A 27,754-nucleotide genomic window follows, 5' to 3' on the forward strand; every position below is an offset into this window, starting at 1 on the left:
GGTATTTTGTTTATTAGGAAAATTTCATATATCCATTTTTAAGAGAAGATGTTGTAGAAATTTCTATAAAATTATAATTTTTTTAAAGAATTATATTTTTTTTTAAATTAAAATAATTATTTTTATAAATTTTTAATATAAAATTATTCTATTTATATATATTTAATGTAAATATGTATTCTAGTAATTTGTGATGCATTCTGGGTTCATTATCAACCTTAAGGGTATTTTGGTCATTTTACCCTAATACAGCAGATTCCAAAAGTTGTATCAAACAATAATAATTAGATTTTGGTAAATAGCACAACACTTTTACAAAGTTATATCAAACAAGTTTTTCAATGTTTTACCTTCTGACAACAAAATCTTACAGTAGATTCTGGCAGTTGAATCAAACACCACCTAAGTGTCTGTAGTCATTAAATGGTTAACCTTACCATTAGTTGCATTTAGTATTGGATTCTTGGTTAATGATTAGTTCGAGCTAAATAAATGGTTACCCAACTATGGTATATTAGACCAACCACAAAATCAAATAAGAATTGTGGGATTTCGCATCAAAAGTTAAGTATTAGAATATCGATTTGCTTTTGTTGAGACGGTTATATCAACGTGTTCTTTAACACTCTTATCGATTACATCGCTGTATTTATATTATATATTTTTCTTTATTATATGATGACTGATAGATATTTTAAAATTCTGAAGTATGATGAAATATTTTGATGATAAAATTGATAAACTGATGCTTATCGTAATTACTTGCTTTCATTTTAGTCCTTATTCGAATGCTTTAATATATTTAAGTTTACATGATTTAAATTTCAATATAATTATACGTTGCATGTTGTAACTAGATGTTAGAACGGTAGGTTTTTGCTGGGTTACTTCCCATTACTTACCCTACTATTTACCATTTTAAATATTTTGATCATTGAGGAGCCAGTTTACGAGAAGGTGCCTGAAGGTTGAGTTTGTCCATGAGTTGCAGCCTTTATTAGTTTGAGTAGTCGTAGAGTTTAGTAGTTTATATTTTCTATTTTGATAAACCCTTATCATGGCATTGCATGCAATTTTATTTAGTCTTATTGATTAATTACGTCTTTAAGTCAGTTTAGAGATATTATGTCTTCGAAGATTGTGTTTAGATCATGGTTATAATTGTTATTAGTTTTTGCATTATGTTAGTTTATTGACATTATATATTTCCATTGTGTTATAACTGTTGAACATAAACTATTGTCTGATATTACATGTTATCATGAGCTGAGATAGTTAATAATGCCTTAGGATCTAAAAAGAATCATTGAGATTTGTGTTGGAATTGGGGGCATAAAATTTCTTGTCAACTTGAAAAATTATGCTTGAATTATAGTTTTTGAAGTCATTTTGAAAAGAGTCAGGTTTCGTCGACTCAAGAAATATGATTTAAGAAATAACATAAGATCCTGGTTGTGTAAAGACAAAATCCAACGATTTTTACAATTATCCTCGAGATAAACTACATTGGGATATGATCCCTATAAGATCTCAATTGTTGGATGTTGTTTTTAAATAATTAAAGATCTTGTGTTTGTTTTTGAGTCATATTTCTTGAGTCAATGGACCTTTTTGAAAAACTACACATGAATGATAATTTTCTAGTCATTTTGAAAAATTGTTAAATGAAATGGATACCAGTCCAACAAATATTGCACATCTCCCCCATCACAGCCGTACGTTGGCTTTATATTCATCAAAATTCATTTGATACTAAATATAAATATGCGAATCTTTGAAATGAAAAACTTGTTAACACGTGTCCTAATTACATACATGGAGAGCAGACTGCACAGAGCCATACAACCATACTCGGCTCTAGGAAAGATAACAAACGGAACATATAAATACTCTCTTCTCTTGTCTTCCTGTTTCAATAACAGCCTCATTTGCTAAATCCTCATTTGCTTGCTTTTCAGCAATTGCAAATGGCGATTTCTTTCCACACCCCTCTCAAGTACCGTCTACCCATAAACACTAACCCTAACCCTAACCCTAAGAGGACAACCTCTTCGCTTCTTCTCCCAAAGCAAATCCTCGCCCCCCACTCCTCTTCATCTCTAACTACTAAAAGAACCTCGAATTTCAGCCGTCGTTTGAGGTTTTCGAATCGGTCTCTTATCAAATGTTCTGTTTCTTCGGAAACAGAAATCACTACTGGTAAATCTCAATTCCTCTCTAACTACTAAAACATGCTCCTTTCTTTGTTTTGTTTTCTCGATTTTGGTTAGTTTTGCTGCTTAATATATTGTAGCTTTGTTGGAAAATAGTCAGTTGCGAAATTGTAGTTTTGATGTTATTATTGGTTTTGTTGGACTGAATACATGGTTTTAAATCTCAGTTAGACGCCTCGTCCGGTTTAAAATTAATTATTTATATTTAAACATATAAAGATAATTGTAATTTTTTAATAATATAAGGTAGATTAGAAGATGTTTTATTATAAAATTATATTTTATATAGATAATAAAGGTTTAAATTCTAAAAAAACTTAATTATTTTTATTAAAATATGCAAAATCTTGGTTGACTCGGACAAGTTTTACCGACTTGGACAAGATCTTCAAAATATCGTCCGAGTCAACTCATTTATCTCTTGAGATTCTGCAGATGTGAGACGCCAAGTCTATCCACCACGTTCATGGACGGTATGAATCATCTCGGTCTCGAACGAGATTTAAAATCATGGTTGAATGGTGGGGTGGTCAAGAGACGTCATGATGATAGATTGAGTGTAGGGGGGAGACGAGGATGCTGAGATGGATGGAAGGCCTAGGAAAGATAAAATAAGAAATGAATGCGTTTGAGTAAATGAATGAGTAGCTCCAATAGGTGATAAACTAAGAGAATAATCCATTAAGATGGGTTGGACACCTTCTATGAAGGTTGATTATAGCCCCGATTGGAAAGAATATGCAAGTTGAAAGTTTTAAAGAGTGAGAGGAAGACCCAAAAGAATGTGGATTGAGATAGTGAAAGCGGATATGAGCACATTTTCAAGAACAAAAGACATGGCTTTGAACATGATTGAATGGAGAAACAAGATTTGTATATGTGACCCCAAAGCTTTGGGATAAGGCTTTGGAGTATGTTTATGGTAAAGAAGAACAGTTTGTCTAGGGATGTCAATTGGTTGGTTTTGGATCTAGTATCAATGTGTCTACAACCAAAACCTATAATATATGAAAGTCATGTTTGCTATAGGTTTCTGTTCTATTACTAAAGTATGTAGCCCTGGCCACCTAGGTCTTATATTAAATTTACAAGAGGAAAAGGAGAGGGAATCAATAAGCTATCTGCCATTGAAAATCAATAAGATCACTTACCATGCTAAGACCACTGAATATTTTGAGCTTTACATACCACAACCGTTTCAATAGGGGCGTGATTTGTTAATACACCGATTTGGCCACTATTAGTAGATAAAATGATTTCTTTCACTTCTGAATCCCAAACAATTCGATTAGGAGTCAGTACACAAAGATTTAAGGTCATTTCTTCAAGTTGCTCTCCACTTCTAAGTTCATAGCCTTCGCGGTAGCTTTATCGATGTTGCCCACCAAATAAAAGGCCCGCTCAGGACGATCATCTAATTCTCCAGACTTGCATGTTCCATCAATTAATGATGGTGTTGATCACATAGACCTGGTTAGGCTTGGAATGTGTGTGGGAGCAAGTATCTTCACCAATTCTTTCCAAAAGCAAATGGGTATCTATGTAGCTTATGATGACTTGTGGTACTTCCCTCTATTTATAAATAATCATGCCTTTAAGTCAAGATCCATCAAAGATATAGATAAAAAGGGATTAACATTTTTAATTGAGCTTGCTTTACTAAACATTCCAAATAAGAAGAGCATTTTTCATCTTTTTCTCAAGTAGCTCTTTTGAGAGTAACATCAAATCATGTTCCATTACTCTTTATGTTGAAGAGTTTTTCAATTGGCCCATCATTTCCATTTGAAAATATGTGGTTGCAACATTCCAATTTCATAGATAAATTAAAGAATAGCAGGTCTCTCTCCCCTTTCTCTCTTGAAGGGAAGAACATTGTATTATTCTCAATGCAAGCTCAAAGCTCTCAAGGAAAAGCTCTTGTTTTGCAACAAAGATAAATTCGACAAAGTGGATATTAAAAAGAAAGAGCTTTTGGAAGAAATTTTCTTACTTGACAAGAATGAAGAAATTGAGGATTTCTTAGAACTTATTTGGGAGGAAGTGGTAGATTTTTATGATAATTTATACTCTTGAGTGTAATAGTGTTAGGTCGGTGAAAACCCATCCGTAATACCCCGAACCTTGAGGAAATGTTTGAATAAGTACGTGAGGTCAGAGGATTGGGAAGCCTATCAGAAAATAAATATGGGGTAAAACATCTTTGGAAGATTTGTTAAAAAGAAATGCACTCAAAAAAATTATAAAAGAAACTGAGTCAAGTGGGACTAAGAGTTAAGGACAACTTACATAAGGAATGGGAGTCTTGGAAAAAGGAGAGTTCCATTAGAGTGCTTTCCGAACTTACCAAACCATGCTCATGGAGATTACTTCAAACCATAGAGTGCTTTCCGAAGCTTACACACATTTCCAGTCTCCCTTAGAGCAACGAACCCAAGTGGTTACTCTATATACACTTCCTCATGTAAATCACGATGTAGGAAGGCATTTTTAATACCTAACTGATATAAGGGCCAGTCAGACATAACAACTAATGCAATCAACACTCGAGCCGAAGTAATTTTCGCAACTGAAGAGAAAGTCTCAGCATAGTCAACTCCATAAGTTTGTGTGTATCCCTTAGTAACAAACCGAACTTTCAATCTATCAATTGTGCCATCAGGATGAAATTTAACAACGTAAACCCACCTACAACCAATAACATGCTTCTGAGGAGGAAGAGAAACTAGAAACCAAGTATCATTATGGTGTAGAACATCCATTTCATCAACCATAGCTGTTTTTTATCTCGGGTGAGATAATGCATCCTAAAGATTCTTAGGAATAGAAACAAAAGAGATAGTGGAGATAAAACAAGACATTGAAGCATAAGAAACAAATTTAGAGATAGGATGCCTAGTAACACAAAAATGGGTACCTTTGAGAATAATGATAGGTAATTCACTAGAAGATGAAGCAACATCTAATACTTGATCGGAAGGAGCTACTGGTACAGGAGGCAGAGATGGATTCAGATGACAAAGAAGTTGGTGCTGGCGGTGTAGTAGTAGTCCTCCTGTGATATACTCGAAGTTGTGGAGCAGGACTAGGTTCAGAAATAGAAACATGAATAGGTAAAGGAACTCTCTAATGAAGCATCAACAAATGACCCAGTAGTATGGTGTAGGCTCGAAAAATGTAACATCAGCACAAATAAAGTGCTTACGTAATGTAAGACTAGAACATAGGTAGCCCTTTTAGGTAAGAGAGTACCCAAGAATCACACATTTTAAATTCTTGAAATTTAACTTGTCACGACCAAAACCCAAATGATGAACAAAACAGACACAAAAACACGAGGAGAAAGATAAAAAATAGGACGATCATGAAATAAGATTTGATGTGGAGAAGTGCTACCAAGGACTATAGTAGGCATATGGTAGATGACAAGCAGTAAGCATAGCTCCACTCCAATAATATTTGGGAAATTTGAAACACTAAGGCATGAGCAACCTTAAGAAAGTGATAGTTTTTACGTTCAGCCATTGAGAGGTATGAACAAAAGATGATTGATGAATGATACCGTGAGACTGCAAATAAGTAGTATAACGACAAAAAAAATTTCTTTTGCATTATAAGAACGTAAAATGCATAAAGAAGTACCAAATTGGGTTTGAATTTGCATATGAAATTGTTGAAATATATTAAAAAACTGAAACTGCTGAAATATATTAAAAAACTCAGAATGATCCTTCATTAAAAATAACCAAGCCATCCTTGAATAGTCATCCACAGAAATAACAAAAATAAGAAGTAGTGGGGAAGGACCCCATACATCAAAATGCACTAAACGAAAATGACTGGACTCTCTACGACTCATACTAAGTGGAAAAGACACTTGATGGTGTTTGTTAAACTGATATGCTTCACAATTAAGTTTGAAGTCTTTATTTAAACCAGTTACTAGACTCCGTATTAGACGAGAAAAAGACGAGAAAAAGGATGACCAAGCCGACAATGCTCCTGAAAGGTGCTAGAAGATGAGTGAAGAGCTATTGGAATTGAAACATTGTCGAGAAGATACAAACCATTTACTTCACACCTGCCACCAATCATTTTCGTCTCTATATCCTGAAACACACAGTGAGAAGGGAAAAATGTCACCGAACAATCCAATTTCTTTGTAAGTTGACTCACATTAAGAAGATTAAATGGAAATTTAGGAACATAAAATACCGATGACAAAGAAAGACTAGGATTGGGTTGTGAAGTTCCTAACCCAACAACTTTTAAAAATGACCTATCAACTAATTTAAAGTTTTGACTGGAAGATGGAGAAAGAGATGATAACAGGTGAGAATTACCTGTCATATGATCTGATGCATCAGAATCAATGATCCAAGGGCTTATAGAATAAACAAGTGGATACCCTACCTGTTTGGGCTAAAGTAGCAGTAACTGATGAGTTGGGTACTAGCTTGTCATACTCCTCTTGAGAAAAGACAATGAATTCCTTTTCAATACTCTGATTAGATGAAATAGTAGGTTGCACAACATCCTTAGCTGAAGATAATGATGTTTAAGGGACGCCTGGTCTCCTATGAAGATCCCAACAAAAGTTAATAGTGTACCCATTCTTACTACAATGGGTATACTTTTAGGTTCCACGACCTCTATGAATTCCTCTTGAATCTCTACTACCACCTCCACCTCCACGACCACCACCACATCCCCACGACTACCTCTGTGACCACGACCGCCACGATCTCCAAAAGTAGCTAAAGCAGAGCGATCACTCGTAGGTTAGCTAAAAACATTGGCCTATGTTGTGTAGTTTAACTCTCTCTTGGAATAACTTTACGGTCTTTGCATGTTGATCGTTCATTTCTCATAACGATAGTTGTTTCATTTTCTTTAATTGTGCTGGAATAATTTGTCTAGGAGTGCAACTTGGTTCGGTTCGGTTTGAGGTCAAATTGGAACCAAACCGACATAGATCGGTTCTACTAAATAAGAATCAGAGCCGAACCAAATTCCATTGGAACCAAACCAACTCAAACCAAATTAAAGTTAGTTTGGTTTGGTTCGGTTCCACGGATTACAAATATTTTATAAATTATAAGTAATATTTTTTAATGAAAAAATAAATATAAAATTTCATATAATAAATCACAAATCTATCCATAAAAAGTCATTAGTTTATCCATAAAAGATCACTAATCTATGTACTAACTCTTAAAATAATTCTTAATAATTATTATATATATTTATTGCATAGGATTCGGTTCTCGGTTTGGTTTGGTTCTATACAAGCTTGATCCGAGAACCGAACCAAATTGATCGGTTCTCCATTTTTGTAACCCGGAACTGAACCGCAACTTGTTCCAAACCGAACCAAACCACCCCAAAGCTATCGGTTTGGTTCGGTTCGGTTCGCAGTTTGAACCGGACCAAGTTGCACCCCTAAATTTGTCAATATGCCTAGATCATGGACTCTTTTTGCAGTATTCTGTTCATTCAATGTATGCTGTATAGTTTGAACTTGAAAATCAATTTTTGTTTCTTATCTCTTGTTCACACAAGATTGTCCGTGTAACTTTGTTGATGGTTGCTTTATTCAACTCATGATCTTCTGTATGCATGCACTTTTCAAATAAAAAACTGATGCATTTGGTATTTTGGAAGATTTTTACAAGAGTTTAATTTCTACACTTTTATGCTGCTGTAGAAAAAAAGAGTCACTTGGTGGCGAGAAGAGATGTGAGGAATATAGCAATCGTTGCTCATGTAGACCATGGAAAAACAACTTTGGTTGATGCAATGTTGAAACAAGCAAAGGTAGCATCAGAAGAATCTTATGCCTTGATTATTCTCGGGGCATTTAATAAATTTATCTTTATCGATCAAAAAAAAAAAATTCTCGGGGCATTTGCATGTGTGTGTACACGAAGTTATTTTAAGAAACAAAAGGGGAAGTAAGAGAAAACCCGTGTGAGGATTCCCTATGTGTAACAACGACAGAGCATTCTACGGTTTTTAGCCACGTCAACATGTCTGACACTAATACATGTGTCAATATGGACAAGACATGGGGCTGGTTACAAACATCCATGTTGTTGTTCAACCAATTTAATTTAGTGATATAATATAACTTGATCTCTTTTAATCAAAGATTTCATGATTCCTTTTTTGAAACTCTGTTGTGTCTTTTTTACTTAAACCTGTGTGTTTGGATTTGTACATACTGGTGATGCAGCACATCCAGAAGTCTGCCTCAGATTTACTACCCATGAATACTTGTCCCCTGTGTTTGTCATCCTACCCTTTTTTTAAAGCTGTATCCTATCCTTGAAAAGGGTTTTATACTTCTATCTGAGATCAAAACCCTGTCTTCAGTTCACACTTAAACCTATATTAAGAAAATGTTGAAGTGTGCTTTTAAAAAAAAAAAAAATTATTATTAGTTTTCTCATCTATATTTTAATTGAGGAGAATTAATATGCTCTGAAGGTTGGAAATGATGCCATCCTTCCTTACTAGTTACTAAAGATGGTTGGATGTTACTCAGGATAACATGAATCCCAAGGACCATCGAAAAGTCTAGACCAAAATATCCTCTTATCTTTGTTCCAGAGAAACTGATGAAATCTACTTTGAGGCCTAAATAAGTAATTGATGTGATATGATACAGTCATGTGTCATTTTCTTTCATTAGCACATTTTGACTGCTAACTCACAAGTCCATTTGGTGTTACAGATGGTTCTTTTTACACATTTTTTTTACATACAGTTTTTTTTTTTCCTTTTTAAACTTAGCAATATTTCCTTTTGAACTTGACTTCTTGGTAATTGAAACAATCAGTTTCAGAATTAACAGATGTTGTATGATAGATAACAATAATTAAAAATACCCAAGAATACACAATCTAACAAGTTATAATTGCATTTACTATATCTTTATTTCTTTTTCTAATTCTTTCGTTAATTATTTATGGTTTAGTGAAACATAGAAGGTCACCCTCCAATCGTTGTGGATATACAGGCTTAATTTGAAGTCCCAATCGAGAACAGGTTGCTTGAATGTTTGTTTCTCTTAATCGGTCTCGAACACCTTCAAGAAGCATGAAACACCATATTAGTGCAATATTTTCCAAGAATCCAGACTTCTTGTACAACATAATGACCACTCTTTAGTTTCAAGCATGATTTAGTACTGTTGAGTGCTGATCATTTCCCTCTTGTGCAGGTTTTCCGTGACAACCAATTTGTACAGGAAAGGATAATGGATTCAAATGATCTAGAACGCGAGAGGGGAATTACCATACTTAGCAAAAACACATCGATCTCCTATAAGGATACAAAGATCAACATAATTGATACTCCAGGCCACTCTGACTTTGGTGGTGAAGTGGAACGTGTCCTCAACATGGTGGAAGGTGTTCTCTTAGTGGTACTAAACTTGCATTCTCTCTCTTAAGTAGTGGTTATATATGGTTTTTATACAAACATGTCAGTTCCATTCCTCTGATAGCTTATGTTACTGTTTTGATGCAATAATAGATTTCAGCGAATAAAATGAAATGAACTAGGGAAGAGAACTCCTTATGTATAATGGTTGCTTGCGAACACCATATTTAGCTAAAGAGTCGGATCAATGATAGGCTGTCCAGACTATAGTACAAAATCCTAGGCAACTCCACCACTACAGTTTTAGGTTTTTATTTAATTTTTGCTGTGTTGACACATCTACACGGATATGCTCGTCTACCTGTCAAAGACAAATCCTGGCTTATTTGATGTGCCATCCTTTACTTTTATTTAGAAGCTTTATTTCCAATTACTTCAAATGTCATATATTTAAGGTTCAAAATTTTGAGCCGTTTCAGAAAGTTTTTGTGGAATATTTCAGCATTGATCAAATCAGAACAAACCATCGATCCCGAAACATTCAATGTTCTGAAATGTTTCTGTCATGATCATTTCGGTTTTCCTCCACCGAAACATTGCCTTGAATCATGATTTTAAACCTTGGTCATATCCATACCATATAGGTCCTGTATACTTGCAGTATCTGGGTCTCATAGTCTAGAAGTGATCTCTAAACGATGTCTACGGTGTTCCACCCACCATACACTACTTCATGAAATTGTTAACCACTAACAACAATTCTTTTTATTTTTCATCAATAGACACAACTATGGTTGTTTGATAATCTTTCCTTTATAATTCAATTTATATTTTAAATTATTAAGCTCTTGAACAGCTTTTTGATATATGGATTTTCTGGTTGGTAAATAATACTATCTTGGGTAGAGGGGATGGATCCCAGCAAGAGATATAACCTAGACGGACAAGCTGTCCCTCCAAAGGCCACACATATGTTAAGTAGAGTGTTTAACAACACTCTCCCCTAAGTACAAAGTCATCAAAACATAAGCCTTTACACTCCTTTAATGACCAAAGACTAACGGGAAAGCAAAGCTTTGGTCTAAAAATCAACATCTACTGATTTTTGGCATCGAATGGATGCTTCCTTGATCTGTCTTATCCTCATTCCAAAGTTGGTAGTGCTCGTCCTTATCTTTTAATAGATAAAGATAATTTTATTAGCAAGAAAGAAGGGGGGTTGAGATGACCAACCCAAGGAACAAAGACAAGGAATGTGATCAGTTTAGCAGTTTTTTGGGGGCTATGGAAAGAAAGAAAAATGAGGACTTCCGAGGAAAAGGAACAATCATCTCATGAAGTCATTGTTAGAGTGAAGGCTCTTTTTTCCCCCTTTTGGTCGAAAGTATTTAAAGCTCGTTCTTTGATGATTTTGTGTTCAGATGGGATCAAGTGACTCTTGATGTTTAGCTAGCTTCTTATTGGTCTTTTTTCCCCTCTGTTTTCTTTTCTTTAATCCAACCTCCTCTGCAATTTGCTTTTTTTCTTTACAATACAATTTATACTTCTTAAAAAACAAACAAGAATGACAATTCAAATGAATCATTTCCTTCAAAAGTCATGTTTCTTTCTTTCCATATCCCTTGATAGATCTCAATGGGAAGCATGGATCAAATAATCCTCCCATGATTGGAAAATGCATAATACCTTGGGTTGCTAAAAGCATCCCCCACCTTTGTGGACATGATCCAACATACATGGAAGAGCTTAAGAACAAACACCATACACTTTTTGCTGGAAAATGAAGGTTGAAATAATTCACAGACTTCTACTTTTCTTGCATATGATTCAAAAGTTGACAGTAATCTCTTTGTGAGAAATTGAGGGGCCGTTTGGTAACCATTATGTAGAATTGACTATGTTTTTCAGAATTGGTTATGCCAAAACCCATTGTAATAGCAAGTTTTGTTTTGTTTTTTTTTTGAAGCATATTTTGCAAGCAATTAAAGCTAAACTAATCCTTGACATCAAATGCAACACTGGCCTACTCATCTTCAGCATTTTGGAGACATCACACATACACACACACACACACACACACACACAAGCCAACAACACTTTTTGTAATTATTTAGGTTGCAGCTTGTTTGGGTCTAAAATTATTTTGTATCCCTTTCTATTTTAGATGTCTTTTAATTATTTTAGAAATTATATATATTCACATCATTTTTTGTTAGTCCTTATTTTGAAGGTTCAAGACGTGTCGTATTGGGTCAATTTTTGTGCCAATTTGAAAGGTTTCTTTTTAAGAAAAAAAGTTTTCAAAATCTCAAAAGGCTATATGTTAAAATATAAAATGCAAAATTTTGCAATTAGGGTTTGGGGAAAGTTTAGGGTATTTGGTTGGGGTTAGGTAATAGATTATAGGGTAGATTTGGGGAAGAAGTTAATGGTATAGGTGTTTATAGTTTAAGAATGATTTGATGTTTTATTTTTTATGGGGGTTAAAGGATTCTTGATGGTTCAAGAATCAAAATTTCAAGATTTCTTGAAAATCAAGAAAACATAAAAAAGATAGGAAAGACATAAGATTTGTGGAAGAAGAATATAGATAATACCTTGGCCAAGAGTGGTCTCACACCATCATCCAATCACTGGAAAAATCTCTGTAAGCTAGCTGTAAAATTTATTTTGTTTCATCAAAATTGTTAAACCCACTTACAATGCCATATAAATAGGCTCCCTCATGTTAGACTTAAAATCTTAATTCTAATATGATTTAGACAATGACACTTTTGACATTGAGAAGCCAATCCCATGTAAAACTGATGTCCCATCGGTTACAATGCCATATATAGGCTCTCTCATTTTAGGCCTAAAGCTCTAATCCTAATATGACTTAAACAATGACACTTTTGACCTTGAGAAGTCAATCCTGTGCTAAACTGATATTCCATTGGTATTTTGGCCATAACTTTCTCAAAACTCATCGAAATTGCAAAATCTTGGGCTCGTTAGATAGGTAACTGAATAACCTTTCAAATGACACAAAATTGACCCAATATGACAAATTTTGACCCCTCAAAATAAGGCCTAACGAAAAATGATATGAATAGTACATAAACTCATATACAACTTTTAAAATAATTAAAAAACATCTCAAATAAAATAATCCAATCTAAAACTAATCCCAATAAAATAAAACTGGATAAAAAAGAACTTTAGACCCAAACAAACTGCAACCTAGATAATTACAAATTTCTATTAGAAGCCGTTACTGTTGGCTTGATTTGCGTTTCACATCAAAGAGAGAAAGAGAGAGAGAGTCTTCAATGAAAAATCGTTTTTGTTTATATGAACTTTTTTTTTTCTTTTTGAAATAATCTATTTTTTTAATTTTATTTTTAAATTATTGATTATACAAATAATTACCAAATGCAATTAACATACCTCATAATAAATTATAGAGTCGATAATTGATTATCGACGTCATTATCTATTACTAGAATTGTTACTAAATGGCCCCCTAAGTTATTGTTGTCAACATTTTCTTCACGTAGATTGCCTTGACAAAGAAAACCGCCTTTTAGGGTAGATGAGACCACAAGAAAAAAATAACTCTAAACCATTGAGCCAATGCGGGATGAATGGTTGATTACAACTGAAAATATACCTTCTTCTATAGATGCCAAACTCTTACGCCTCTTAGTTGGAGAGAGAAAAGACTTGTTGATTAAAGCTATAAGACTAAAGACTGTCTCCCATTTCCCAATCATTTAAGTTCATTCTAAGATTCAAACCAAGCATCCCATTTATCAGATGAAGCATACATGGATGGGATCCTGGGAAGAAGACCTTTTTAGGGTGCGAATGTGCATGGTGATGGAAGAGAATTCGATCATCCCTACCAACCGTGGAATGGACATGCCTTCTAAACTCAAGTCTCACATTTACAATGCCTCAACACCCAATTAGGTCAAATAAAGACTAACCTCATTGCTGTCCCATCCACCATGATTGGACCCATATTTGCTCATCGGAACCTCTTTCACAGACTCTTATCCTCTCCTTATCTCCAGACCACTTCCCCAATAAACCAATATTTTCATAATTTTTAAGATTGCTTATTTCGACCTTCCATACTTTTTTGGACAATATATCTTCTCCCAAGGATCATATGTTTATTATTTATTTTTCTTTTTTTTTTCCTACATGATTTTAGAGATATTTACTTATCTTGCCTTCTAATCTGTTATGAATCTTGGACACAATTCTTATAGTCAATGAGGGTATTGCTTTTAGGATGCACCCATGAATTTCAAGGATTGTCTGCAAGATTGATATGAAGAAGGCTTACAACCATGTTAACTAGGATTTTCTTGATTATATGCTAGGCAGAATGAGATTCAATTTGAAATGAAGGAGATGGATCCGAAAATGTGTATCTACAAAGAATTTTCTATTTAATTAATGGTTCCTGAGCTGGTTATTTTAGAAACAATAAGGGTTAAGAAAAAAAATTGAACCTTTCATAATGTTTCAACCAATATTGAAATGAAACATTGAATGATTTGGTAATTTTTCAGAATGTTTCTGTTGAGATAATTTCGGATTTTCTCCCAATCAAAATATTGCCTTGAAATGAGATTTTAAACCCTAACTACTACTACTACTACTGCTGCTATTTGGGGGTGGAGTATGTATGATGCATGGTGTTGCTCAAGTAATGGAACTATTTTAGATATTATCATGAATACATTCTAACTTATAGAAGTAAACACTAAATTAATTTTGATACATGAGAGAAGGAAATATTACATGGGGAACTTCAAATAATTTCCTTACTTTTTCCCGCCTTAGTGATAGTAATAATGGTCAAAACTAGTAATGATAAATCAAGTTATTACGGGTATTATATAAATCTTCAATTGAAATATATTTTATTAGTAGGCCCATGTCCTTTTCTTAAGTGCACTTCTTCAAAATTAATGAGATCCATGTCCTTTCAACTTTGTCATATTATTGAGAGCCTTCAACTTGCACAAAAGAACTCCCCACAGGTGTTGTCAATGGTTTGTTGCCCGTGATCATAACTTCCTAATTTATTATCCTTTATTTTATCATCCACCGGGGATGCTTGTAACTTCCATAGGATGCACATCATATCTACTTACAACGGTAACAAATATTTCTGTAGTTTTTGTATCAAATATTAATATTCTACTTTTGCATGCTTATAAAAGTTATTGTGGATAGTGATCCTTTATAATCCTTTTGATTCTTTAAATTAGTTTAGTCTTCAGTAATGGACTTCTTATTTGGAAATAAATTCTAGGGTGTGCATTATAGATTTTTTGCAGTTCTTTATTTTATAATGGGTCCCCTATTTATTATCGATTTCCCAAAAACACAGATAACTAATTTTGATTATAGTTAGGAATCAGGATAGTTGATCCTCCAATCTCTTCTAGGAGTACAATCATATGCATTAGCATTCTTTTGAAGGTGTAATGGGAACTCTTGGCATGTACCTCATTATGCAATATATTGGTGGAATCTAAAAGGAGAAAAGACATTGGCTATTGCATATAATCAGACAATAAAAGAAGAAATGATCTCTTTCTCTCTCTCTCTCTCTCTCTCTCTCTCTCTCTCTATCTATATATATCTTTATTATTACATTGAGAGAAGGCGGAGTAGAAGTGGTTTGAACCAAAATTTGAGTGGTCATAAATGCCTGCACTTTTATATTTTAATTTAATATAATTAGGGTCGTTTTAGTAAAAAACTCAGAAAATTGCAATGCACGACCTTAGCATCACGTTGCTTACTTTCAAAAATTACAAAAATAGCCTTTATTACTATCTAATCTACAAAACCCCTTTTGTCAATATTTTAAATTACAAATAAGCCATTTTGATATATGTGCATTTGCACTTGCCACCTAGTATATATATGTATTAATGATTTATTTTACTGACAAGCAGTTGCTGCATATTTTTTTTGTAGGTTGATTCTGTAGAGGGTCCAATGCCGCAAACAAGATTTGTTTTAAAGAAAGCTCTAGAATTTGGTCATGCTGTTGTCGTGGTTGTGAATAAGATTGATAGACCTTCAGCTCGTCCAGAATTTGTGGTCAATTCCACTTTTGAACTTTTTATCGAATTAAATGCAACTGATGAACAGGTACACATTTATAAGATATTGTCAATATTTTTGGGGTCTTTATGGAAATATAGTGAAGCATTATAAGAATTTATGTTCTAGTAAGTACAATTTTGAGTTTAATATCCAAGCTATGTTCATATTATATGCAGTGTGATTTCCAAGTAATATATGCAAGTGGTATCAAGGGAAAGGCTGGACTCTCTCCAGAAAATCTGGCTGATGATCTTGGACCACTTTTTGAGGCTATTGTGAGATGCATACCGGGACCACGTATTCATAAAGATGGTGCATTGCAGATGCTTGTTAGTGGTTCTTTATTTCAACAATATTTAGTATCACTCGTATATGGTTAATCTTCAGATGCAAATCTCTGTAGTATTGTTTTGAGCATGCATGTGTGTAATTTTTTCTTGGGTCAGAATTGGTAGACTCATGGAAAGGGAACTCATATGTTCACTCACAATCTTGATCGTGTACAAGTGAAATCCAAGGGTCAGGATAAAAAAAGTACCCTGAGAATATAGCAACAGATCTCGAAGATAAATCCCAATAGTTGGATTTAGTATTTACATGGTTGGGATTGTGTGTGAACATACGAGTTCACTTTAATGAGTACGGATCCCAACCCTTTTCTCTTTGTTGTACTTATGTATTTTGTCCACTGGCCGTTGTCAGTTTCCTAAAGATTTCTAGAAATATATGGTGAAAGAAAACAACTGTCAGAAAGAGAGAAATTTTAATAGGTCAAAGTGTATATTGAGGTGGGATGTACAATTCTCCTCATGCAATGAATACGATCGGTAGGAACAAAAAAAGGGGAAAAGGAAATGGGGAAATCAAGATACAACAGCTTGAATAGGAGATGATGTTTGCTGGATGAGGTGAAAGCTCAGTGGTTTGTACCTTCTTTAAGCATCCCACTTTTGTAAGTAATTACATTTTCCGACTTAAGAGGGTATCGAATGGAGTCAGCAACAAGAGGAAATTAGGCAAAACATTATTATTATTATTTATTTATTTATTCATTTTTCCATCACTATTGTCCAACCGAAAAGAGAAAAGAAAATGGAGAAAGGAGAAGGAACTCTTGACATAGAGAAATAAAGATTATCCTCGATAAGACAAGACAATCAAGTCCAAAATTCATTTCCTTTCCCCTCCTCATGAGAGCAGATAAACAGTTTCAATTACTTGCATTATAACATTGGTAACCCTTTTGTGGACTAAAGTGTCAATCATGGCACATTAGCAAGTCTTGGACTAAATTTATTCTTTCCATGACTATGATAATTTCCAGACTCCTTGATAATTTGATATTGTTGACTAAAGCCCAATCAGCAGATTAACTGCTAGGTCCAGTATCACTTTTAATGGTTTGAGGAGCAAGAAGAACGGGGAAGGAGGGGATAATAGAGAGAAACAGTAATGCTAGGTTGCATAGGACTACTGACATATATAACAAGAAATCTGCTCCTATGTCCACATTACAACTCATTAGAAGAGGTAATTAAAATAGTAAAGCACTTATACGTTCAAAATAATGTAGTTAGGATTTTGTTGCATGCTATGGAATTAAAGTCAATGACCATGTAGATAAAAATATAAGCTCTTTTTTACTATTGTCTTTACCTGTGGATTTTTTCTATATGGCTTCTCTCTGAATAATTTACATACTACATATGTGGTAGGTAATGATTTTTACCTTATTTTAGGCAACAAATATTGAATTTGAAGAGCATAAAGGACGAATAGCTATTGGACGCTTGCATGCTGGGAAGTTGCAAAGAGGAATGGATGTGAAGGTGAGTATGATTGTCATGTACTTTGATCTGGGAAAGCTTTATGTTTATTATATTTATTTTTAGTCTCATATAATAGTTAATTTGTTTTAGTTGTTTAACTGACACACTTGTCACAGACATGTCAAAGATAGTGTTTCTTTAATGATCTGTGTAAATTCTTAGAATCCAGTTTAGATTTTTGTAGATTCTTTCTTTAGTTTCCTTTAATTTTTTTTAAGGACTTTGTTTCTATTGTCTGGGTTTTATCAACTGCTTGGTATGTCTTCTGATTCATGGACATATCATTTTGTGTTATTTATTTTGCTGCTTCTATTCTCTTTCTTAGTTGTGGGTACAATATCGTTTTCAAGTAATATTTTCTGTTCATGGTTGGGATGTCTTCTACGGTAAAAGGAACAAATCAATTCATGGCATTCTTGCTACTGTAATTTGAAATTTTGTAGGTTTGCACATCAGAAGATGCATGTAGATATGCTAAAATTAGCGAGCTTTTTGTGTATGAAAATTTTGGACGGGTTCCTGTGGAGACTGTGGAAGCTGGTGATATTTGTGCTGTCAGTGGTATTAGTGATATTCTGGTAAGCTTATTTATATTTTTCACATCAATTCAACAGTATTTTAAACTTTGCACCAACTTGGCAGGGATTCAATTCATAGGATTCTATTTTATTTATTTATTTATTTTTTCCGCTTGGGATATTCTAAATCACTATATGTATCCTTTTTTACAGATTGGGGAGACAATTGCCGATAAAAATTTTGGAACACCATTGCCTGCCATTAAGGTGGAAGAGCCAACGGTGAAAATGGCTTTCTCCATCAACACTTCACCTTTTGTTGGTCGTGAGGTATTGTTTAGATCAACAAGCAGTCATCATCATCCTCTACCATTCATCCCATATTGGGATGACACGATATTTCCTGTTTAGCCTTTTAACTCTTAGAGCTATAATTTATGTCAAAGCATATCTTTTATTGCAGCCCATTGCTTCTAGTACACGGCCTAGCCCACCTATCACTACACCCGGGTTGATGCAACATGTTATTTCCAAAGAATGCTCTAACATAAACATAGAGATTTATGCTCTTTTAGGGTCATTTATGATGATAACATGACCATAACTAGGGATCTTACGTGAGATTGATCTAATAAATTCACTAAAGGTGAATGTTTGCAAGTCAAGTACTACTTCTGCAAGTGTTTGTCTCTAGATGTTTCTTGTTGAATTCTCAATGTAAATGCTACATAGTTGGTTCTCATCCTTCAGAGACTACGAGTGTAATAGGAGCATCCGTCGACAAAGGGATCACCCTAAGATGATCATCTCATGGCTACTGAGAATGAATCAAATAAGATGGTTCTATTTCTCAATATTTCTAACTTGAACGGATCCAATGTCGAAAAGATTGAAAAAGTCAGTCATTCACAGAGTTTTGGGAAATAAAATGAATAGCCCTATGCTTCTCTGTTTTACTTGCTTCATGAGAGGATGGATAGATTCCTCACATCTATAAAGGAAGTGCTTTCCACAGTAGCGTTTCTGAACTCTTTGTTCTTTTGTGTGTTACAAGGCCATGCTGTTTCCATCTGAGCTGTGAGCTGAGGTGGAAAGGTGGAGATGATGAGTGCTTAATTTGTTGTCTAAGCTCCATCAATTTCTCTTTCCGACTGAGGGCATCCTTACCTGATTCTGTGGATGGAGTTTGGTGTGGCCTTCGAGTGAATGCTTTCTGATATCTTTGAAGAGGTTTATGGCATGACCATTTTGGTATGTCTTATCCTGGAGAAATTAGCTCCGAAAGTATAGATTAATTAGCTACTTGTGTCATGATTACGGTTATTGTTGAGTCTTGGGACTTAAAATTCTTGAAGCATTGAATTATACTTTTTTTCCTCTTTCCTTTTCATATATCTTTCTCATTTCTTTTATATATATAATTTGAAGGGTAAGCTGGACTTGTATCCACGACCTCAAAGTTACTTTGCAATGGTTCAAACCAACTGAGCTATGGATCTAAGCCCTTGTTTCTTATATATATGATAAACACGTACAACTATTTTCGGTATTGCTGTTTATGCTTGCACGTAAATTCATATTATTTAGCATATCACCTCCATTTGAATCTGTGAGGAGTTTCCTGTTTTGTGCTACAGCAGCTCCTAGAGCTGTTTTTGTTTTGTGCGACAGCAGCAGCCCCTAGGGCTTTCTTGGTGGGCTTCTTATGTAATGGGCCCCACCTTATGTTATGTATGTGGGCCCCACATACACTTTATTTGATTATTATTTAATATATAGGAGAGGCAGAACCCTTGCACTTTGGACTGTGTTCAGCTCTCTCTCTCTCTCTCCCTAATCTTCTTCTTCTCCCTTAGTTCTCTTCTTCTACTTTCTCTAGACTGTTTTGGTTTTTTACTTGGTATTAGAGTGAAGTTTTTTTCTTCTCTCCCAACCTTTCTTTGGTTTTAAAACCTTATTTCTGAAGTTGAACCCTTCTTTTATGCAGTTTTTTAGTGAAAAGAACTTCGGTTCATTGTGGTGGTGCAAGATAAACCCTAGATGTGTATCTAGGGTGTGGTTGTGTGCTTGTGGTTAGTTGTGACTGAGTTTTGGCGCCTCCTACCCTTGCCACCTCTCTCATAGCTGTCTTTTATACCGGTTGTTGCCTTCCTCGTTGTGTGTTTGCTCTTCTTCGTGGTTGCTCTAATGGATGAGCTTATTTTTTCAAGTGATGATTCGGCTAAGCAAATTACGTCGGTAAGGTTGAATGGAAATAATTACCATTCTTGGTCCCATGCTATAAAGGTGTTCCTACGACCCAAGAAGAAAACAAAGTACCTTGTGGAAGATGCTCCTCTAGAGGATTCAAAGAATTATGAAGATTGGAGTGAAAATTTATTGGTTATGACTTGGCTTTGGTTAAGCATGAAACCATTTATGGCTTCCAATGTCCAACTCCTTTAGTTACAAAGAAGATTTGGAGCTCTCTTGTAGAGATGTACTCTCAAGAGAGTAATGTGACTAGGGTGTTTGAGTTGTTTGAATGCATATTTATTACCAAACAGAGTGATAAACCCTTGAATGAACATTATAGCCATTTGAAAGGTATGTGGAAGAATTATTACTTTATCAATCTTTGAGCACTGATTTGGAAGTTCAAAGACGCTGCGGGAAGAGTTTCAAGTTCTATTGTTACTATCCAGTCTTAACTCGGAGTACAATGTCTTCAAGGATCAGATCCTGGTGAACTACTTTCCATTGCAGCAAATGCATATTCACGTCTTTAGACGGCCTCACTTACTCATTCAACTCCTTCTCTTAAGGAGTCATTTGCTTAGTGATGGTACTCGTGGAACTTCCCGTTGTGGACTCGGCGGTACTCGTGGTGGTAGTCGTAGTTGTAATCATGGTGGAACCCTTAGGGGTCGTGGTGGTGGTACTGATAGGTCCAATTGGAAATGCAACTATTGTGGTAAGACAGGGCATACTGATGATTATTATTGGGACAAATGGGGACGTCCTGACTATGCCCACAATGCATCTGTTGATACATCATCCGCATCTATCACTCAACCATCTGTTTCCAGATCCTTGATTACTGGTTTTGAGTCTCCTGACAATCTTGCTGCTCAACTTAGTCAGCTCCTTCAAAAGTTGTTAGGTCTACCTCCTTTATCTGTTCCTACAACAACTATGGTCAATACAGGTAATTCTACTTGTGTAGTTGCTTGATCTCCTTCATCTTCCTGGGTTATTGACTCTGGTGCTAGTGCTCATATGTCTGGTATCTCCTCTATATTTTCTAATTTCCGTTCATCTAGATCTCATATTATTTTAACTGATGTTTCCTCTCGTCTTTTCCTTGGCATTTGTGATCTTTTTCCTACCAATTCCATGACACTCACTTCTGGCTTATTTGTTCATGAATTTCCTTCTAATTTTCTATTTGTAAGTTGGTTAACAAAATCATTAAATTGTTTTGTAATCTTTTTGCCCACCTCTTGTGTTTTTCAAGAACTCATGATGAAGAAGGTGATTGGTTCGGGGCATGAATGAAATGAGTTGTATTTTTTGGACTGTGGTAAGCTAGTTCTTGTTTTGAGTGCTGCCGTTACTCATATTCAGTAGCATTATAGCTCGTGTCACCCATCATTGTAGAAGTTGCTTCAAGTTCCCACATTGAGTCTTATTTCAGTATTAGAATGTGAGGCTCGTCAGTTAGGCAAGCATCACAGTAGTAGTTTTCCTCCTAGTCTAGAGAGTCATCAGTTGAGTCCTTTTGATGTAGTCAATTCGGACATTTGGGGTCCTGCAAGAATAAAGATTATTTATGATTTTTCTGATTTTGTCATTTTTATGGATGATTACTCTAGAATGTCTTGACTTTTTTTAATGAAAGACTGTTCTAAATTACCCAATTTCTTTTTAGCATTTTATAATGAGATATTTGTTAAATTTGAACTTGGTGTTAAAATTTTTCGTTCTGACAATGCCCTTGAATATACCTAAAATTGTATGTCTAATTTTTGCAGAGACCATGGTATAATCCATCAGCCTACCTGTCCACATACTTCCCAATAGAATGTCATCGTTGAACGTAAACTTCGTCATCTTCTGGATGTCACTTGCATTTTATTGTTTAATATGTCAGTTCCTAAAACTTATTGGGCTGATGGTGTTCTTACTGCTTGTTACCTCATTAATCAAGTTCCTACACATGTTTGGGGTAGCCAGACACCTTTCTCTTTATTATATCCTACGACCAAGCCTTTTCCTCTTGTTCCACGTGTCTTTAGGTGTGTGTCCTTTGTCCATATTCTTGAGACTGGTCATGATAATTGATAAGTTGTCTCCACGTGCTATTAAGTGTCTTCTTGGGTTATTCTCGAACCCAAAAGGACTATCGTTGTTATGATCTTGTAGGGCATCAATATTATACTAGTGTTGACGTCATCTTTTTTGAGTCGACATTTTTCTTCTCCATTTTTGGTCGTCAGCTCAATTTTGATTTGGTTCATTCTCTTCAAAGGGAGTTAGTTTTGCCTAATGTTCCGCTTCCAGTTTCTTTTCCTCGTTTGCAGGTTTATCAATGATTTCAACATCGCTTAGTTGTATCTTACGGTCCAGTTGCAGTTGAACCATCACCTGACTCTCTTGAGGACCCTCCACCTCTTGCCTCTTTTGAAGACCTTCCACATCCTCCTTGCTACTTATTTTATTACTGAAAGGTATTCATTCTTGCACTAACCATCCTATCTCTAATTTTGTCCCTTTCCATCGTCTTCCATCAACTTTTCGCTCCTTTGCATTCTCATTGCTCATTGTTTTTGTTCCTAGTACTTATCGTCAGGCTTTAATTTTTTCTGGATGGAAACTTGCTATGGTCGACAAGATGTATGCCCTTTATCATAATTAGACATGGGAGCTCACTACTCTTTCTTATGGAAAAACCATTGTTGATTGTCATTCGATGTACACTGTAAAGTATAAACTTGATGGTTCTGTTGATCGCCTTAAGGCTCGATTGGTGGCTAAAGGGTATACTTAGACTTATGGTGTGGATTATTGTGCGACCTTTTCACCTGTTGCTCGTTTCAACTCTGTTAGAATTCTTTTAGCTGTTGTAGTAAGTTCTAACTGGCAACTTTACCAACTAGACATCAAAAATGCATTTCTTCATGGAGATTTACAGGAGAAAGTGTATATGGATCAGCCCTCAGGTTATGCAATTGAAGGGAAATGATATCTTGTGTGTAGGTTGGAGAAGGCGTTGTATGAATTGAAATAGTCTTCACATGCGTGGTTTGACAAATTTAGCATTGTGGTGCTTCGATATGGGATTTAGCATTCCACCTCTGATCATTCTGTATTTACTCGTCATTCTACTTCAGGCACTATCGTTCTTACTGTGTATGTGGATGACATTATTGTCACTAGTAGTGACTTTATTGGTATTATTCAGTTGAAGGATCATTTGATTACTCAGTTCCATATAAAAGACTTGGGCTTTTTTCGTTATTTCCTTGGGATCGAGGTTGCATTTTCCAAGAATGGACTCACTTTATGCCAATGCAAGTATTTGTTGGACTTATTATGACGGGCATTCTGTAATCTCGTCCAGTTGATACTCCCATGGATCCTTCTGTCAAGCTTGATGTTGAACGAGAGGAAGTTTTTGAGGATACTGAGAGATATAGGTGTTTGGTTGGTAAGCTCATTTATCTCACAGTTACTCGCCTTGACATTGCTTATGCTGTGGGAGTGGTCAGTCGATTTATACATGCCTTTCGACAACCTCATTGAAAGGGTGCTCCTGTCATATTTTACATTATCTAAAGCGTGCTCCTGGAAAGGGTCTTGTACCGTCCTTCCTCTTCTTTAGTTATTTTTGAATACTCCGATGCTGATTGGGTTATGAGTCGTTCTGATCGTTGATCCACCTCTGGTTATTGCACTTTTGTGAGTGGAAATCTTGTTACTTGATGTAGTACAAAGCAACACGTTGTGGCTTGTTCTAGTGCTGAAGCTGAATATCGTGCCATGGCTCACACTGCTTCTCAGATGTTGTAGGTTGATTCTCGTCTTTGCGACATTGGTGTTGATGCTTCGTTACCTATGCAGATGTATTGTGACAACCAATCTGCCATTTTTATTGCTAGCAACCTTGTCTTTCATGAGTGCACCAAGCATATTGAAGTTGATTGTGACTTTGTTTAGGATCTACTCATGAGTAAATAGATTGTCAAACCCTATGTGAAGTTGACTGATTTTCTCACAAAGCCCTTATCTCGTGCATCTTTTTCTTCTTTATGTACCAAGCTGGGCATCTTTGATATGTATGCTCTAGCTTGACGGGGAGTGTTAGGAGTTTTTTGTTTTGTGTGACAGCATCAGCCCCTAGGGCGTTCATGGTGGGCTTCTTATGTAATGGGGCTCAACTTATGTTATGTATGTGGGCCGCACATACACTTTATTTGATTATTATTTAATATATAGGAGGAGAGGCTGAACCCCTGCACTTTGGACTGTGTTTGTCTCTCTCTCCCTAATCCTCTTCTTCTCTTTTATTTCTCCTCTTTTACTTTCTTTAGACTGTTTTGGCTTTCTACTGAATCCATGGAAATGCTTGCTTGTGGTTTGTAATTTGTATAGTTCTACATTTATGATTGCATGTAAATTTATATTTTTAGCATATGATTCTGGATATATTCTAGCTCGTCTACCTATTTGGTAAGCATGTTTGCTTGACCATGTTGCAACAACATTCTTTATTTGCATGTAGAGTTAGCATATTCCTTATTTGGATCATGGCAGTAGCAGATAACATTTTTTTTCAATGTTCTTTTCAGGGAAAATATGTAACAAGTAGAAACCTGAGAGATCGACTCTATCGTGAACTTGAGAGAAATTTGGCTATGAAAGTTGAAGATGGTGAAACTGCAGATACATTCATTGTTAGTGGGAGGGGTACTTTACATATTACAATACTGATAGAAAACATGTAAGTTGAAGGTTAAGCTCTTTTGTTGATCAGGGTCTTTATATGCAAGTATAGTATATAATCCCCATGCTTTCCAGGCGAAGGGAAGGATATGAGTTCATGGTGGGGCCTCCTAAGGTTATCAACAAAAAAGTGAATGACAAGTTGCTCGAACCTTTTGAGGTGAGGTGGTTGTTTTTACTTGAGTTATTCGCACTTGTGTAGCTAAAAAGAGACATAAATAAGGATTGCTTGATCCTTGATTTATGTGTTAACTTTCTTTGAGATTCCTTCTCATGTGTGTATGTGTGTGTGTTCTAATGGAGGCTTTTTATATTTTCCCTGGAAATGATACGGTTGACAGAAGTTTGATCTCAGTTCAACTCCCAAGATTTACATCCTGTTACTTCTAAATTTTAGTGTCACCATTATGTGCATTCCTTGCAGATTGCTACTGTTGAGGTACCAGAAGCATACATGGGACCTGTGGTTGAACTTCTAGGAAAAAGGCGTGGGCAAATGTTTGATATGCAAGGGCTTGGGTTCGTAGTACTGTTTGCTTTAGTGTTTCTATTACCATTTGATTTTTTGATTTTATACTTTAAATAATTGAAAGATTATAGTCTCCATGTCATTTCTAGAATTTTCCCTCATCAACACGGGGATTGTTGTGAAAACCTTGTATATTTATCATTATGTATTTGATTTAGCATTTTTTTATACTATGATGGTGCGCATCTGTATCTTTTGCTCTTTCTATCTGGCTCATATCATTTGTCTATAATATACAATTTCCTGTTTGTAGTTCCATTGATCTTATAAGCTGAACTCCATTGTTCTACTAGGTCGGAGGGAACATCTTTAGTTAAATATAAGATACCAACTCGTGGCCTTCTTGGATTACGAAATGCAATATTAACGGCTTCTAGAGGCACGGCTATCCTTAACACAATATTCGATAGCTATGGACCGTGGGCTGGAGATATTAGCACCCGTGATCAGGGTTCACTGGTGAACTCTTAGCTCCCATGATTGGTCTCCTCTCTTGAAATATTTATTTTTCTCATCTAATCCAAATTTAAAATTGTTTCAGGTTGCATTTGAAGGTGGAACTACAACATCCTATGCTCTTTGTAGTTCACAGGAGAGAGGTCAGCTTTTTATCTCCCCTGGCCTTGAAGTGTATAAAGGTCAAATAGTAGGCATATATCAGCGTCCTGGTGACTTGTCCCTGAATGTGTGCAAAAAGAAGGCCGCGACAAATGTACGCTCCAACAAGGAACAAACAGGTGAGTGTTCACTCTAAAATATTATTCAATTTTAGAGAATTATTTCTCACTAGTTACCATATATGTTTACATTAATGAAGTGATTGTTAAATTAGTTTAAATCAGATGTTATGTTCTCATTTGCCTTTCGGCATCCAGTAAAAGTTCTTACTTTTCATGTTTTAGTTAGGAAGATATTGTCAAATCCTAGATGATGATTTTTTATTTTTAAAATTTTTCCAAATGAAGTTGAAGCGTATTCTGCATATTTGGATGTTTCTACTATTTATGGATGTTATCTGGGAAAACTAAACTATTGGCAACCCTATACGGAGCACCCCATTCAATCAGTGGATATGAAATCATGTTTTTGTTTACACATCAAAGTAAAATATCATGTTGTTTGGTTTCACCTTCACCTCCTTATTTGGCGGAAATATGCGTACTCATCTGAAAACATTGCCATTTTTGAATGGACCATGATTTGATCTCAACATTCAGGTTTTTCAACCCTAGTTTTGTTTTTGATAGGCAACGTGAAGGTGTGTGTGTGTCCATGAAGCAAAGACACTCCATTTTCTAAAAGTTGGATATGTCAAGACACATGTGACACTCTTATCTGAACAACTTTTTATTCGAGTTGTTTGCCTTTTGATTTCTCACTCTATTTAATTAGGTTTTGACAATATACAGGCATTTAAGTTAAAGTAGGTTGGCATGAACATTGAGGTTAACTCAAATCACCAAATGCATATCTGTATATATTAGTAACAACAATTGATCTATACAAGCAGCAATTCTGCGTTCTCTTCTGTTCATTTACTTGAATTTCTTCTCTTTTTTATGCAGTTGTTCTTGATACCCCTTTGGATTATAGTCTAGATGACTGTATAGAATACATTCAAGAAGATGAACTTGTGGAAGTCACTCCTTTAAGTATACGGATGTGCAAAAACCCAAAGCTCTCAAAGAAGATGAAGTAAACACATGGTAGAGCAACCACATATCAGCCACTGAGCTTTCTTGCAAATTTATATCAGTTTATGTCCCATCCAGCAATTGAATTCTAGTGCTTCAGTTGATGCAAATGTTTGTGGGATCTATTTCAGTGATTCTGAAATGGCACCAGAGATGGATCTTTCATACGAAAAGCTAGAATTGAACCCTATGAAACGTATAGGTAGGGGAATAAATGTTGCTGCCTCATGGAGTGGTTGGATATAACTTCTTATAGAACGCAGATGTTGTATAATTCAGAATCATCACTGTTACATAGAGAACGGAATTGAAACTACAAGACCAATCTCATCTACCATTTATTGTACCTTTAGCAAGAAAAGGTACATTTCAGTGCTTGTTCTATATTGGAGATGTAGTTTTGATCTGGGTTCCAGGTGATGTAAAATTGTATACTTTGGGTTTTAACAGATTATTGTCTTTTTTCTGATCTTCTAAAACA

General features: G+C 35.2%; 1 protein-coding gene across 2 annotated transcripts; it reads left to right on the plus strand.

Annotated features, from left to right (window-relative positions):
• The first annotated feature begins 1,548 nt into the window (after positions 1 to 1,548).
• On the plus strand, positions 1,549 to 27,754 carry SVR3 (elongation factor family protein). Of its 2 annotated transcripts, XM_086423944.1 has the most exons (15): positions 1,549 to 2,199; positions 7,921 to 8,030; positions 9,439 to 9,642; positions 15,588 to 15,764; positions 15,896 to 16,048; positions 17,459 to 17,548; positions 17,992 to 18,126; positions 18,280 to 18,396; positions 24,897 to 25,048; positions 25,126 to 25,210; positions 25,475 to 25,569; positions 25,873 to 26,038; positions 26,121 to 26,316; positions 27,145 to 27,285; positions 27,405 to 27,754. In XM_086423944.1, the coding sequence occupies exons 1-14, from the start codon at positions 1,968 to 1,970 to the stop codon at positions 27,276 to 27,278; spliced, it is 2,046 nt and encodes a 681-aa protein (XP_086280070.1). In that variant the 5' UTR covers positions 1,549 to 1,967; the 3' UTR covers positions 27,279 to 27,285; positions 27,405 to 27,754. The 2 variants fall into 2 exon arrangements, with proteins under 2 accessions (XP_086280070.1, XP_086280069.1); XM_086423943.1 differs by having other exon boundaries at positions 1,555 to 2,199; positions 27,145 to 27,754.

Source organism: Akebia trifoliata, chromosome 14 (genome assembly GCF_017979445.1).
Source record: "Akebia trifoliata isolate Shusen 1 chromosome 14, ASM1797944v1, whole genome shotgun sequence".
Classification (NCBI taxonomy): Eukaryota; Viridiplantae; Streptophyta; class Magnoliopsida; order Ranunculales; family Lardizabalaceae; genus Akebia; species Akebia trifoliata.

Excerpts from the sequence above, each read along its gene's own strand:
- SVR3 (XM_086423944.1), top strand. The coding sequence starts at position 1,968 with ATGGCGATTTCTTTCCACACCCCTCTCAAGTACCGTCTACCCATAAAC. Across the intron at positions 18,397-24,896 it reads CACCTTTTGTTGGTCGTGAG|GGAAAATATGTAACAAGTAG; the intron begins GTATTGTTTAGA and ends TGTTCTTTTCAG. Across the intron at positions 26,039-26,120 it reads CCCGTGATCAGGGTTCACTG|GTTGCATTTGAAGGTGGAAC; the intron begins GTGAACTCTTAG and ends AAATTGTTTCAG.